Here is a 13362-nt window from a genome sequence, read left to right as displayed (position 1 = left end):
GATAAAGTGTTGTTTATTGTGTACAGTAGATCTGTGTTTAACCTAACATCTTCATCGCTCAGGTGTCAACTGCTCAGGTGTCTGACACGGGGCGCTACGTGTGTGTGGCCAACAATGTGGCTGGAAGTGCAGACAAATTGTTCAACCTCAATGTTCATGGTGGGGACATTCTCAATTTCACCACTAAATCTTAATCTACTCTTAAAATGAAAAACATAATTTGCTATTTTGAATGTTTTTTTCTTTTTCTTTTAGTGCCTCCCAACATCATCGGTCCAAGTCGTGAGAATGTAACAGCAGTGGTGAACAACTTTGTGTCCCTCACTTGTGAAGCTACTGGTTTTCCTCCTCCTTCCCTGAGTTGGCTGAATGAAAGGGGCCCAATCCAAGGCAACACCAATGCACTCATCATGCCAGGTATTGCAAGAACAATGTACACCTATAGGGTCAAAGTTAAATGAAAAAGTCACAGGTGACACATACTGCAGGCTATTCAGTACAAATACTTAATTATGTGTTCTCATTCATCCTCTCAGGTGGTCGTACACTGCAGATTCTGAAAGCAAAAGTATCTGATGCAGGAAAATACAGCTGTGTGGCCATGAACGCAGCAGGAGAGGCTTACAAAAACATATATCTCACTGTTTTCGGTCAGTCTATGTTCTCACTGTGTATTGTAACCTGAAAACCTGACGCTGGCCTCCACTTTAACAAACAGTAAATGTTTTCCCCTCTCTCTTTGGCTTCCCAGTCCCTCCCAGTATCCGTGACAGTAGTGGGGAGTCTCCCGTGGTGGTGAATGTGCTTGTAGGGAAATCAGTCACCTTGGAGTGTGAGTCCAATGCTGTACCTCCTCCCACCATCACTTGGTACAAGAACGGCAGGTTGGTGACAGAATCAGCCAACCTGCGCATCCTGGCAGAGGGGCAGATGCTTGAGATCAAAGAATCAGAGGTGAGGCATTATATTTTTTCATTTCTTTAGCACCACTTTTCAGTGATCACGTCTAGTCAGTCGTCTTGTCTCCTCCTTTCTTCAGGTTTCTAACACAGGACAATACGTATGCAAAGCCACCAATGTTGCAGGTCAGATGGACAAGATCTTCCACCTGAATATTTATGGTAGGACATATTATATATCAAAAATTGTAACATACATAAAATTCATATTTAAAATCAATATTATAATCTCTCTCTCTCTCTCTCTCTCTCTCTCTCTCTCTCTCTCTCTCTATCTATCTCTCACACACTCACTTTTCAGTTCCTCCCAGTATTGATGGTCTAGCAGAAGAGAATGTGGTGGAAACCATTAGTAACCCAGTCACTTTTTCCTGTGATGCCACTGGTATCCCTCCACCCAGCCTCACTTGGTTGAAGAATGGGCGACCCATAGGTACACCTGCATTATTTAAGTTCAAGACAAGTAGACTGTTCTGTTCTGTCCACACCATATACAATAGGTTTATTTTCCGATGACCTGACAAGGGAAACATATAACAATTGTCTTTCATATATATCCCTAGAGAATTCAGACTCTCTGGAGATGCACATCTTCTCAGGGGGCAGCAAGCTTCAGATTGCACGAACGCAGCTTCCTGACAGTGGCGTGTACACGTGTTTGGCCTCCAATGTGGAGGGTGAAGCACGCAAGAGCTACCACCTCATCATACAAGGTATATATGGTATATATGTATATATATATATATATATATATATATATATATATATATATATACGTGTTTAAGTCAAAATTCACTGAAGATATACAGAAGGTACAGTAATTTCTCTCCATATATTCTCTCTATGTAGTGCCTCCCAGTATCTCTGGATCAGAGCTGCCAAGTGAGATGGGAGTTCTGCTCAATGAAAGCATCCAGCTGGTCTGTCGAGTCCAGGGAAGCCCAACTCCAACAATCCAGTGGTTGAAGGATGGGGAAGTCATTAAGAGTGGAGGAAGCAGAGGCCTCAGGTAGAGTAAAGACTAAAGTAAAGTAGTTACAGGGGATTTTACAACAAAGATGAAGATAATGCAATGTTTGCCTTTGTGCTTAGGATCAGTCCAGACAGCAGCATACTCAGTGTGACCAGAGCTCACACCACTGACAGTGGCAAATACACATGTGTGGCCAACAACTCTGCAGGAGAAGAGGACAGGATATTCAATCTAAATGTGTATGGTGGGTTTAAGTAAAATATTGAATATTTTCTTAATGATGAGTAAGGATTAATCTCCTGGTGATTGACCCTTCACTCTTTGTTCTTTTAGTGCCTCCTGTAATAGTTGTTAACAGTGAGACAGTTGAGGGGTTGACTGCAGTTCTGGACAGTTCAGTCAACATCGAGTGTGTTGCCATGGGCTCTCCTCCTCCTCAGCTCAACTGGCTGAGGAATGGCCTCCCCCTGCCTGTCTCCTCCCATATAAGGCTCCTCTCTGCTGGACAGGTGCTACGGTAGGTCAGTGGACAGGGCACATGGAGTGTTTGTAACACATTGTGCTGAAATAATGTGTCCAAAATAATAATAATAATAATGTCCAGAGGGTAAAACTTTCTTTTGTAGGCCTAGTTCATAATCACAGATGTGTATTTCAGAAAATTAAGGTCTAGGGTAAGTTCTCAAAAACATCTTGATCCGCATGAAAATGCATAAGTCACATGCACACACTTTCATTACTTTTGTTGTATTGTTACTGATCACATGACAGTGAAGTATATTAAATGTTTTATTGCGATTAAGACTTTTATTTTGAAAACTATTGTGTTTTAGCATGGACAAATTGCAACTGGGAATTGAAAAGAATGTTTTAGCATGAGAAACAGAAACTGAGTTCATACTGGCACAAATTTGATTACAATCTACTGTGGCACACAGTCAAATATACTTTTTTAAATTATTTATTTATTTCATTTTTAGATGATTTAGAGTTAAAATGTGTCAAGATATTAACATTTTGTACCATTCTGTATCTGTCAGGATAACGCGCACCCAGGTGTCCGATGGTGGTATCTACACCTGTGTTGCATCAAACAGGGCTGGAGTGGACAACAGACATTACAGCCTACAGGTGTATGGTGAGAAAAAACCTTAAGGAATAGATCAATAAATGCCATGTTTCTGTTCAGCAGTGAAAGATAATCAATGTGATTTTATTACCGCCCTTAGTCCCTCCAAGTCTGGATGGAGCAGGGAGCACAGAGGATGTAACTGTGGTCAGAGGAAATGTAGCTTCCCTGCTGTGTGTTGCTGATGGAACCCCAACCCCAACTGTGTCCTGGATCAAAGAGGACATGTTTCTAGTTCCTGATCGTCACCTCCTATTTCTCAACCTGAATACAACTGTACAGATCATCCAGGCCCAGGTCGAGGACACAGGACGCTACACGTGTGTGGCTAACAACACTGCAGGTCAAGCAAGCCGCCACTTTAACCTGAAAGTGCTGGGTGAGTATAAAGAGCAGAAAGTAATACAGTTTTTGTGCAGTTGTCGACTGATTTAAAGACACAGCCTATGTTAGTGTCCTTAAACGTACCAGTCTTTTGTTAAGAGCAGAAACTTTATATAAAATGTTGTTTTCTTGTTCAGACCCACCACGCATCAAAGGTTCAGGTGCACCAACAGAAGTATCTGTGGTGGTAAATAATGTTCTAGAGCTTCAGTGCGAGGCTTCAGGTATCCCCACTCCCTCTCTGACCTGGCTGAAGGACGGTCGTCCTCTTCCACAGACGGACAGTCTGCGCCTCCTGCGGGGAGGAGAAGTCCTCCGCGTGGCTTCTGCACAGGTGAGTGATTACTGTAAATTAATTAATTTAAATGCTCTTCAGGTGTGATCCTGATATTGTTATATCGTGTTCTTACGCATTTTTAAAAACATTAATTCCTAGTTGGAGGACACAGGCAGATACAGTTGCTTGGCCAACAGTCCAGCAGGAGATGATGACAAGGAGTTCCAGGTTCGAGTGCATGGTGGGTAAACTGATACAGATACTTATAAGTAAAACCGCTTTGAATGGAGAGAAACAGACAAAAAATAGGGTAAAAGAATTACTGTACACAGAAGTGTAGTAGAAGACATACGGACAATGAACAGTGGAAACAGGGAGACTAATTTACAGGACTGGAGTATAACAAGACACAGGTGAAACTAATTAAAACAAAACAGGTAATCAGGGAAACAAGAAACACATGACGGCAGGAAGTAAATCTAAGAGAAACACACACGGAACTAACAGAAACAGTCAAATCCAAAGAGCAAGTTACTGAAAAGCAAAAAGTGATTATGACTCATACCATAGAAACATACATGTATAGAAATTGATGATATAGCTTATTAATTAATTGATAATATGCTTTAGCAGAATTTTTTTTTTTTATATGTATCTATGTATTTTTTTTCCTGTTCAAGTCCCTCCCAACATCGTTGGAGAGAGCACACCTCACAATATCTCAGTGCTGCAGAGCAGACAGGTGACTCTCGAGTGCAAGTCTGATGCCGTTCCACCTCCAACTCTGGCCTGGCTAAAAGACGGTCAACCACTGCAGGTCAGAAATCAACAACAAAAAAAATCCATCTTTAAAACACATGACGTTTATTTACCTGTAACTTTTTGCATTTGTGCAGGCTTCTGCCCGAGTGCGTATTCTGTCCGGCAGTCGTTACTTACAGATCAACATGGCTGAGCTTAGCGACAGAGCTCAGTACACCTGTGTGGCGAGTAACATCGCTGGCAAGACAACGCGACACTTTAACTTGGCTGTTAATGGTACGTACAGTTACAATGTTTATCAATGACTTGTCTACTTAGGACTGAAGAAGCAAATAATTTGACATCCTTCAAAGTGATATATAAAGTTCAAATTAATATAATCCTTGTGTCTGTCAATTTAACCTCAGTGGCCCCAACTATCAAGCAAGGTTCGCAGACGGTGTCAGTACTCATCAGCAATCCAGCTGTGCTTGAGTGTATCGTTAGTGGTGTCCCGCCGCCTCGTGTAACCTGGAGGAAACATGGTGCAATATTGGCAGGAAACAACCCAAGGTAAAGTGCTGTTTGCTCTCAAACCACTTTTATTCTCATTGTTTATAAATGATCCAATAAATGAAAGTCATATCTCACCCAGTTTATATACATGTGCACAGGTACACAGTTGCAGAGGATGGTTCTTTACACATCCTCTCTGCTCAGGTGACTGACACAGGCCGATACCTGTGCATGGCAACAAATCAGGCCGGGACTCAGCGTAAGAGAGTGGATCTACAGGTTTATGGTGGGCTGTGAACATGCTTTCCAAACTGTATCCAACCAACCACAAATGTAGCACAGTCAGCCAGTAATAACTGTGTTCACTGGTTCTCATCTTTCAGTTCCTCCTTCCATCACTGATGGACGCACCAACGTAACAGTCACGGTCAACGTTCAGACCACTTTGTCTTGTGAGGCCAGCGGCATCCCCAAACCCACTGTCAGCTGGACAAAAAACGGCCACGCCATAAATACTGACCAGAACCAGAATATGTACAGGTTGATCCAGGTTTTCTCCCTCTCTCTTTCCTTATTCAAGATCTTAACACGTAGCACAAGGATTATTCTGTAGAAAGACAAACTCTATGTATGTATTGTTTGAGCACACAGAGGTAGACGCTCTGAAACCTGACTTCATCACCTTGTAATTGCTTCCAGATTACTGTCATCAGGCTCCCTTGTAGTCATAGCACCCACAGTTGAGGACACAGCAGTGTACAAGTGTGTAGTCTCTAATGAGGCCGGGGAACACTCCAGATCCATCCACCTCACTGTACATGGTGAGAAAAACACATTTTAATTCGTCTCATATATCAGTGATGTGACATGACTGTAAAACTTGTTGATTTTCCCAAATATTGAAGATATATTGTTTTCTTGTCTTTCCATAGTTCCTCCATCAATCGCAGATGAACCCACAGAGCTTACTGTCATCAGACTGTCCCCAGTGGTCGTCGCCTGTACTGCATCTGGTGTTCCAGAGCCCTCAATCCACTGGAGCAAAGATGGAATGAAGCTACCCAAAGAGGGACAAGGATACAGCATTCTGCCCACAGGTCAGTAATGGACAGTTTTGCTGTTAAGACAATTAATAAGGTTAATAAAAAGTGATGGAGAAGGTACTGAACCAAAATAGAAACCCAAATATAAAACAACAGAATTCAAAGCATTTTTTGTTGTACCTTTTGAAGACTGACATAAACCAGATATTGATTGGGTCTGTGTAAATCTCTTCCCAGGTCCAGTAGAGATTACCTCAGCTGAGCTCGGTCATGCTGGACACTACACATGCACGGCGAAGAACGCTGCGGGCTCCACCCAGCGTCACATACATCTCACAGTGCAGGGTGAGAGCATCTCGAGAAACAAACTGTCAAGTTCAAACTTGGGTAGCTTTTTATCCTGTTGTTTGTGTTGGACAATCTGAAGCCTCATCACTAGTTTATTACTCTGTTTTCCTTACACAGACAGATTTTTTATCTCAGACTCTGGCAGTGAAGGCTCTTAAGAAAACACTGATTTGTGTGCTGTTTGGGAAGCTGTGGTGACATGTCGACAGATTTTCTTTTCCCCTGAGATCTTCAATAAAATAGTTAAAACTGGCAATTTTCCAGCTTCTGACATTGATAAAATATCACAGGGTGCTTTAGACGTCATCACACCAGATCCTGCATGCCTATGTGGGGAAAATGACATTATTATCTGTTCCATGAAAGATGAGGTTGACGTTTGCCAAAGCCATCACTAGTTTGATTATATGTATAAATGTTATCATTATCCTCCAACTGCTATATAAATCTACCCTCACCTGCAGTTATTTATGCTTTTGTCTCCTTTCTGAGCATTTGTTTCTTTCTGTCTGTCTTCTCAGAGCTCCCAGCGATTCAATCCCACCCTCCCACCTTAGATGTTATCCTCAATAACCCTGTCACTCTGCCCTGCTGGGCCACAGGCTCACCCAGGCCCACCATCACCTGGCAGAAGGAGGGCATCAACATACCGACTACTGGTAATTCACCCTGCCTGTCTGTGTATGTCAATAATTTGACCATATACATAATTTCATAAAATCATGTTTGTGTTTTATGTTAGGTGGTTCTTTCACTGTGCTGCCTAATGGAAGTCTGCAGATCTCCAAGGCTGCTCTTTCAGACTCTGGCTCATACATATGTGTGGCTCAAAACCCGGCTGGCACTGCACTGGGGAAGACAAAACTCAAAGTACAAGGTAGATCTCATGCCAAGTGATGGCTGTCAGATACTGATATATACTATATCTTTTAGCACTATGTAGTTATCTGCAAGAGTGGGACAAAGTAATATCTTATTATCAAATGCAATCTAATATAATAGCTATGCAAACTACTACTCCCACTTTATTAGGTACAGATGACACCTAAATAAAATGGCACGAGTGACACTAGACCTCATTTTGAACTAATTTACCCATTGTCTTCTGACCTTCTCTGACCAACAACACATGCCGAGAGAACTGACGCTCACTGGGTATTTTTCTTTTTTTGGACCATTTTCTTTGGATCAAACCCTGTAGTTGGTTGTGTGTAAAAACGTATCTGAAATACCAGCCAACAACACCATATTCAAAGTCATTTAAATCACCTGGGCAGATTATATTACAAAACAATTATGTTGCATATTGTCCGGCAAAAAAGTCTGTACTACTTAGTCTTAATGACTTCACTTTAATCTGCATGTAATATTACATTCCTGCAGTGCCTCCAGTGATCAGCTCAGAGACTCGAGAGTACCTGGCACCTGTAGACTCCTCTGTGATGCTGCAGTGTCAGGCCGATGGCTCTCCTCCTCCCTCTGTCACATGGCATAAAGACGGGCAGCAGCTGAGTGAATCTGTGCGAGAGCGTGTTCTCAGTTCAGGCTCTCTGCAGATCACCTTCCTCCAGCCCAGTGATACTGGACGATACACATGCACTGCGGCCAATGCAGCAGGAACTGTCAGCCTTGGGATAAGCCTGACTGTACAGAGTAAGGCTCTGTCATTTAACTGTGTGTTTGTGGCACTCCACGTGTCACACTTAAATGCATGGTTAATGTATGTTGTCCTGTATTGTCTCTGCATTACAAATTGCCTGTCTCCAAAAATCTACAGAGTAGCCTTTTGTTTTAAAATAAAATTGTGATTATGAAAAAAATATCTCCCTTACTTTCACAGTCCCTCCCTCCATTCGTGGTGAAGATCAAGAGGTAGAGGTGGTGGAAAACACCCAGGCCCAGCTGCTGTGTGTGGCGGAGGGCGTCCCTCAGCCCAGTCTGTCCTGGGAGAAGGACGGACATTCCCTCAGTGAGAGCACAGCAGAGTACACAATCCTGCCCTCTGGAGAGCTGGTCATAGACATAGCTCAGGTAGGAGAACAAAAAGACAACGCATCATGTTTCTATTTGTCCAGTGTGTAAGAATTAGTGACATCTAAATGTGAGACTGCAGCTTGCAACAAATGGAGGACGTCTTTGCTCACTCCTCACTTTCCACACCAGTCTTCCACTCTTTATACATTTATACATTAGACATAAGTGGATGGAGCTGTTCTTCTTTGTTTAAAATGCATGCTCTTTGTACTACAAATATACAGATGCGTAGCATATACAATTTCTGCTAATAAACCCTCCTAAATATTACACAGTGTATTAAATGCATGTTAATAATGTTATCCTACATGCTTTGTCTCTTGTCTTTACTCTAGCCCTATGACGCCGGCAGTTATACATGTGTTGCTACTAATGCAGTCGGCCGGGACAGTCGGACGTTTGTACTGTCAGTTCATACGCACCCAGTCTTCACCGAGCTGCTCGGAGATGTGGCACTCAGCAAAGGAGAACGCCTCCTGCTGGCCTGTGGGGTCAGTGGCATCCCGCCACCAAGAATCACATGGGTCTTCAACAACAACATTGTCCCAGGTATGGGAACAACTGCAGTTATTGGGGACATTTATGATCTGTAACTGAGGCTAACTTGATGTCATAGATTATAAGAAATGATTTTGACTCGTATATTTGTTAATGCTGCAGTTCACCATGACCATATGAACGGCCACAGTGAGCTGGTGATAGAGAGAGTGAGTAAAGAAGATTCTGGCACTTATACCTGCGTGGCAGAAAACAATGTTGGAACCATCAAGTCACTGGGCTTTGTATATGTTAAAGGTAAAAACTTTTTTATTTTTTAGTCCTTAAGCTCCTGGTGTGAAGTCATAATGTCAAGGTTTTTTCTTTGTGACTCATTGTTCTGTGTCATTCCTGCAGAGCCTCCGATCATTGACGGCCATCCTCACTCTAACCGAATTGAACCTCTGGGTGGAAATGCCATCCTAAACTGTGAGGTGCGAGGAGACCCACTGCCAACCATCCAGTGGAGTAAAAACGGAATAAACATCCAGATCAACAACCGAATCCGTCAGCTAGACAACGGCTCTCTGGCGATCTATGGCACAGTGGTAGGAAATCATATGCTTTTCAGATGTTTCATGTGCAATGCTGTTAATATTTATATAAATTAATATGTTGTTGTTTTTTTCCGTGCAGGGTGAAGATGCAGGTAACTACATGTGCGTGGCAACAAATGATGCTGGAGTGGTTGAAAGAAGTGTCACACTTACCTTGCAGAGTAAGTGTGTAATGTTATTAACATTTTCTTTGTGTTTATATGATTTTGTGTGAAATTCCACATGCAAACATGGTGTTGTCCTGTTCTTCCAGGTGCACCCACCATCATTGTGGAGCCATCTGAGACAGTGGTGGATGCTGGCACCACAGCTGTGCTCTACTGCCAGGCAGAGGGTGAACCTACACCCATGATAGAGTGGTCCCGCCAGGGGCGCCCTCTTCTGGGCACCGACCGCTTCTCCACCCTGACCGACGGTTCCCTCAGGATCAGCAGTGCTCAGAAGGAGGACACAGCTGAATATGAATGTGTGGCCAGAAACCTACTCGGCTCTGTGCTGGTCAGGGTCACTCTGACTGTACGAGGTGAGCTGTGCGTTACGGTTCTTTATGAGGGTCAGTAAGCAGAGTGGGTAGTCTTTCCTGTTGTGGGGTCCCAGTTCTAATCCTGAGCTCCTTGCTACTACATGTTGATGTGCCACTGACACTTTATGTGCTGACAGGGTGTGAGAGCTCCGTGAAGATGGAGTGTAAAGCACTTTAACTGATCATCAAAACTAGAAAAGCTCTATACTATTTATACCATTGCCATTTTATTGTACCATATTTTTGAGCTACTTTCCACTTTAGCTGGTAAAAATGTACATAAAATGTACTTGATCTCCATATCTAAAGGGAAATACATTATCATTCAAGAGGAAATAAATCAATGGAATATTATGTCATAACATGTGGTTTTATTTGTGTTTTTAGTACATGGGGGATACTCGGAGTGGGCTGTGTGGGGTCCTTGCAGTGTGTCCTGTGGTGTTGGGACTCAGAAGAGGCTAAGACAATGTAACACCCCATTACCTGCCAATGGAGGGCGCCACTGTGAAGGATTAGATCTAGAAATGCGCAGTTGTCAAGGAAAACCTTGCCCAGGTGACAAAGATTTAAAGAAGAGGATTCGTCCTCTTCTTTTTGACTTTTTGACTTGTGTTGTTTGCTGTACTATAAACCTAAAATGTTATCCCTCCTCAGTGGATGGTAACTGGGCAGAGTGGTCTCTCTGGGAGGAGTGTTCTCGCTCCTGTGGTCAGGGCAACAGGACCCGTATCCGCACCTGCAGTAACCCTCCAGTTCAGCACGGAGGCAGGCCTTGTGAGGGGAAGGCAGTGGAGGTCATCATGTGCAGTGTCAGACCTTGTCCAGGTGAATACAAGAAAGTCTAAAAAAATTTGGAAACTGATAAAACATACAACAGCAACTACAAACAAGCTTTATTCTGGGTTTTATTTGGCTTGAGTTTTCCATCTCCCAGCCCTATTAACCTCTATTTAATTTCTCTCTGTTTAAATTGCAGTGGCAGGCAACTGGGGGTCCTGGCTACCATGGAGCCCCTGTAGTGAGACCTGTGGTAAAGGAATGCAGTCCAGGATCAGGCTGTGCAATAACCCTCCTCCTGCTTTTGACGGGCCACAGTGTGAGGGCACAGACACCCAAACACAAGTGTGCAAGGAGAGGCCGTGTCCTGGTGAGTGCTCAGTGCTGTATGATAAAATCAACCAGAAAGAGATTTTACCCTTTAAAATGTTAAGGTCTCAATGACTGATCTTCCTGTGTCTTCTCAATTTGTCCAGTGGATGGGAAGTGGTCATCCTGGGTGAGTTGGGGAGCCTGCAGTGTTTCCTGTGGAGGTGGCACCAGACAGCGGACACGGCTCTGCGCTAGCCCCGCCCCTCATCATGGTGGCAGGCAATGTGAGGGCAACGACGTGCATATTGACTTCTGTAACAGCGAGCCGTGCCCCAGTGAGTAAATTTTTCTTTTGACCTTTTATATCAATGTATCTCTTTATATGAATGTTCATCTGCCTTCTTGGTTCATGCTACGTACTAGTCTTTGACATTTTACCCCTTGACAGTCAATGGTAATTGGGGTCCATGGAGCAGCTGGGGCAGCTGTAGCAAGACATGCAATGGAGGACAGATGAGGCGCTACAGGACATGTGACAATCCCAGACCTGCTAATGGTGGTAGAGCATGTGCTGGTGCAGACACGCAGATCCAGAGATGCAGCACAGCAAACTGCCCTGGTGAGTCAGCACGTTTACAACTGCGATAGAGTTTGGGGTTGTCGAGTCTCAAGTAAAAAAAAATCATTGTCTCAAGGGTGAGGAAAGACGACAAGGAGAAGGAGAGAAAACAGACAGTAAAATGGCACTGATTGCTGACTTTGTGTTTAATCTGTGTTGTATATTTTTCAAATGATCTGTTTTTGTGATGTATGATTACAGTCGATGGGAACTGGGGTTCATGGCAGCCATGGGGTCAATGCTCTGCCTCTTGTGGAGGTGGAGCGAGGACACGCGTGCGACTCTGCAACAGCCCGTCTCCTAGTAATGGTGGCCGTCTGTGTCCAGGAGACTCCTCACAACTCTCCAGGTGTAATAATCAGGCCTGCCCAGGTAAGCCATGTGTGGAGAATTACTCTGTGTGTGTGTGTGTGTGTGAGAGTGATTTCTACACGTTGGAATCATGAATGCTTAATAATACCACGTCTCTCTGTCAGGTGGGCCCCAGAAGGCACGAGGAAGCATCATAGGAAACATCAATGATATTGAATTTGGCATCGCTATCCTCAATGCCACCGTCACAGAGACCAAGTCTGGCAGCAGAATCATCAAGGCTACTATTACTAACGTACCAAGGACATTAGGTCAGTTTTCTTCTGCTTTGAGCTAGAATTTATATGTGAAATGCATCCCAGCTGTTCTCTTGAACTTTTTCTCTAAATCTCATAATAAATGAAAGGGCGTCTTCTGCCTCCATTTTAATTCAAGGTCCTGCCATGAGGAAGCTCATCTCCATTTTAAATCCTGTTTACTGGACCACAGCAGAGGAAGTAGGAGAGGCTGTCAATGGCTACACGCTGACAGGAGGTGTCTTCAGGCGAGAGACACAGGTGGAGTTTGCTACAGGTATGAATGCAGAGGCATGAACTCACTTGTAAACAAAGCTGGTTGTTGGTTTGTATTGTGTTTAACGGCAGCTTGCGTACATACTGTTGCATTACTGCCTTTACCAATAGAGCTTTGTGGTATCTAAATACTCAATATGACACACATGTCATATATTTATTTTTGGATGTTGCTAGGTGAGATCCTGAGGATGACCCACATTGCTAGAGGCCTGGACTCCGATGGAGCATTGTTGCTGGACATTGTTGTGAATGGACACATTTTACAGTTGCCCTCACATGCTGACATCAGCATCAAGGTACAGATATACTGTAAGAAGTGTATGTGATAAATATGTGATATTTTGCTTACTTTTTGTAGGTTTGTTTGAAAAAACCTGAGTGGTCTACTTAGTATATCGGTTATAGTGGTTCCATGAGCGCCTCACGTGTACATTGTTCTCTGCAGGACTACACAGAGGATTACATCCAGACAGGACCAGGGCAGCTGTATGCTCTGTCCACTCGCATGTTCAGCATCGACAGACAGAGTGTGCCCTACTCCTGGAACCACACCATCACCTATGATCTGTCCAAGGGCAAGATGCCCTACCTGGTAGAGATGCTTCAGGCCTCAGCCATCAGTGCTCTATACCACCCTCTGGAGGAGGTGTTGGAGTACAGCATTCAAGCTAGTATCACCAAAGGTGAGAGGAGACTGTTCTCTGAGATGCCTCAAAGTGGGATTCTGTGTTTTCACTTTTTGT

General features: G+C 43.6%; 1 protein-coding gene across 2 annotated transcripts in view; it reads left to right on the top strand.

The window, feature by feature from the left end:
* The window catches only part of hmcn1 (hemicentin 1), a 77142-nt gene that overhangs the window by 58195 nt on the left and 5585 nt on the right, over positions 1-13362 (top strand). For both annotated transcript variants that reach the window (XM_044043530.1, XM_044043529.1), the window contains exons 57-97: positions 63-159; positions 256-417; positions 537-650; positions 752-954; positions 1040-1121; positions 1261-1392; positions 1523-1672; positions 1809-1968; positions 2052-2176; positions 2266-2449; positions 2973-3070; positions 3162-3440; positions 3583-3779; positions 3882-3963; positions 4403-4539; positions 4619-4760; positions 4892-5036; positions 5138-5265; positions 5363-5519; positions 5679-5800; positions 5912-6076; positions 6260-6367; positions 6892-7029; positions 7113-7247; positions 7754-8023; positions 8211-8401; positions 8740-8953; positions 9065-9199; positions 9299-9489; positions 9578-9659; positions 9752-10021; positions 10409-10579; positions 10679-10849; positions 11001-11171; positions 11278-11448; positions 11562-11732; positions 11934-12104; positions 12209-12355; positions 12480-12617; positions 12794-12915; positions 13065-13302. In XM_044043530.1, coding sequence (XP_043899465.1) covers positions 63-159; positions 256-417; positions 537-650; positions 752-954; positions 1040-1121; positions 1261-1392; positions 1523-1672; positions 1809-1968; positions 2052-2176; positions 2266-2449; positions 2973-3070; positions 3162-3440; positions 3583-3779; positions 3882-3963; positions 4403-4539; positions 4619-4760; positions 4892-5036; positions 5138-5265; positions 5363-5519; positions 5679-5800; positions 5912-6076; positions 6260-6367; positions 6892-7029; positions 7113-7247; positions 7754-8023; positions 8211-8401; positions 8740-8953; positions 9065-9199; positions 9299-9489; positions 9578-9659; positions 9752-10021; positions 10409-10579; positions 10679-10849; positions 11001-11171; positions 11278-11448; positions 11562-11732; positions 11934-12104; positions 12209-12355; positions 12480-12617; positions 12794-12915; positions 13065-13302 — 6466 coding nt within the window. The remainder of the gene's footprint in view (positions 1-62; positions 160-255; positions 418-536; positions 651-751; positions 955-1039; positions 1122-1260; positions 1393-1522; positions 1673-1808; positions 1969-2051; positions 2177-2265; positions 2450-2972; positions 3071-3161; positions 3441-3582; positions 3780-3881; positions 3964-4402; positions 4540-4618; positions 4761-4891; positions 5037-5137; positions 5266-5362; positions 5520-5678; positions 5801-5911; positions 6077-6259; positions 6368-6891; positions 7030-7112; positions 7248-7753; positions 8024-8210; positions 8402-8739; positions 8954-9064; positions 9200-9298; positions 9490-9577; positions 9660-9751; positions 10022-10408; positions 10580-10678; positions 10850-11000; positions 11172-11277; positions 11449-11561; positions 11733-11933; positions 12105-12208; positions 12356-12479; positions 12618-12793; positions 12916-13064; positions 13303-13362) is intronic.

The sequence above is a fragment of the Solea senegalensis genome, linkage group LG14, assembly GCF_019176455.1.
Source record: "Solea senegalensis isolate Sse05_10M linkage group LG14, IFAPA_SoseM_1, whole genome shotgun sequence".
NCBI classification, from domain to species: Eukaryota; Metazoa; Chordata; class Actinopteri; order Pleuronectiformes; family Soleidae; genus Solea; species Solea senegalensis.
Note: the sequence above shows the minus strand (reverse complement) of the source record. Positions and strands in the feature narration are given on the sequence as shown.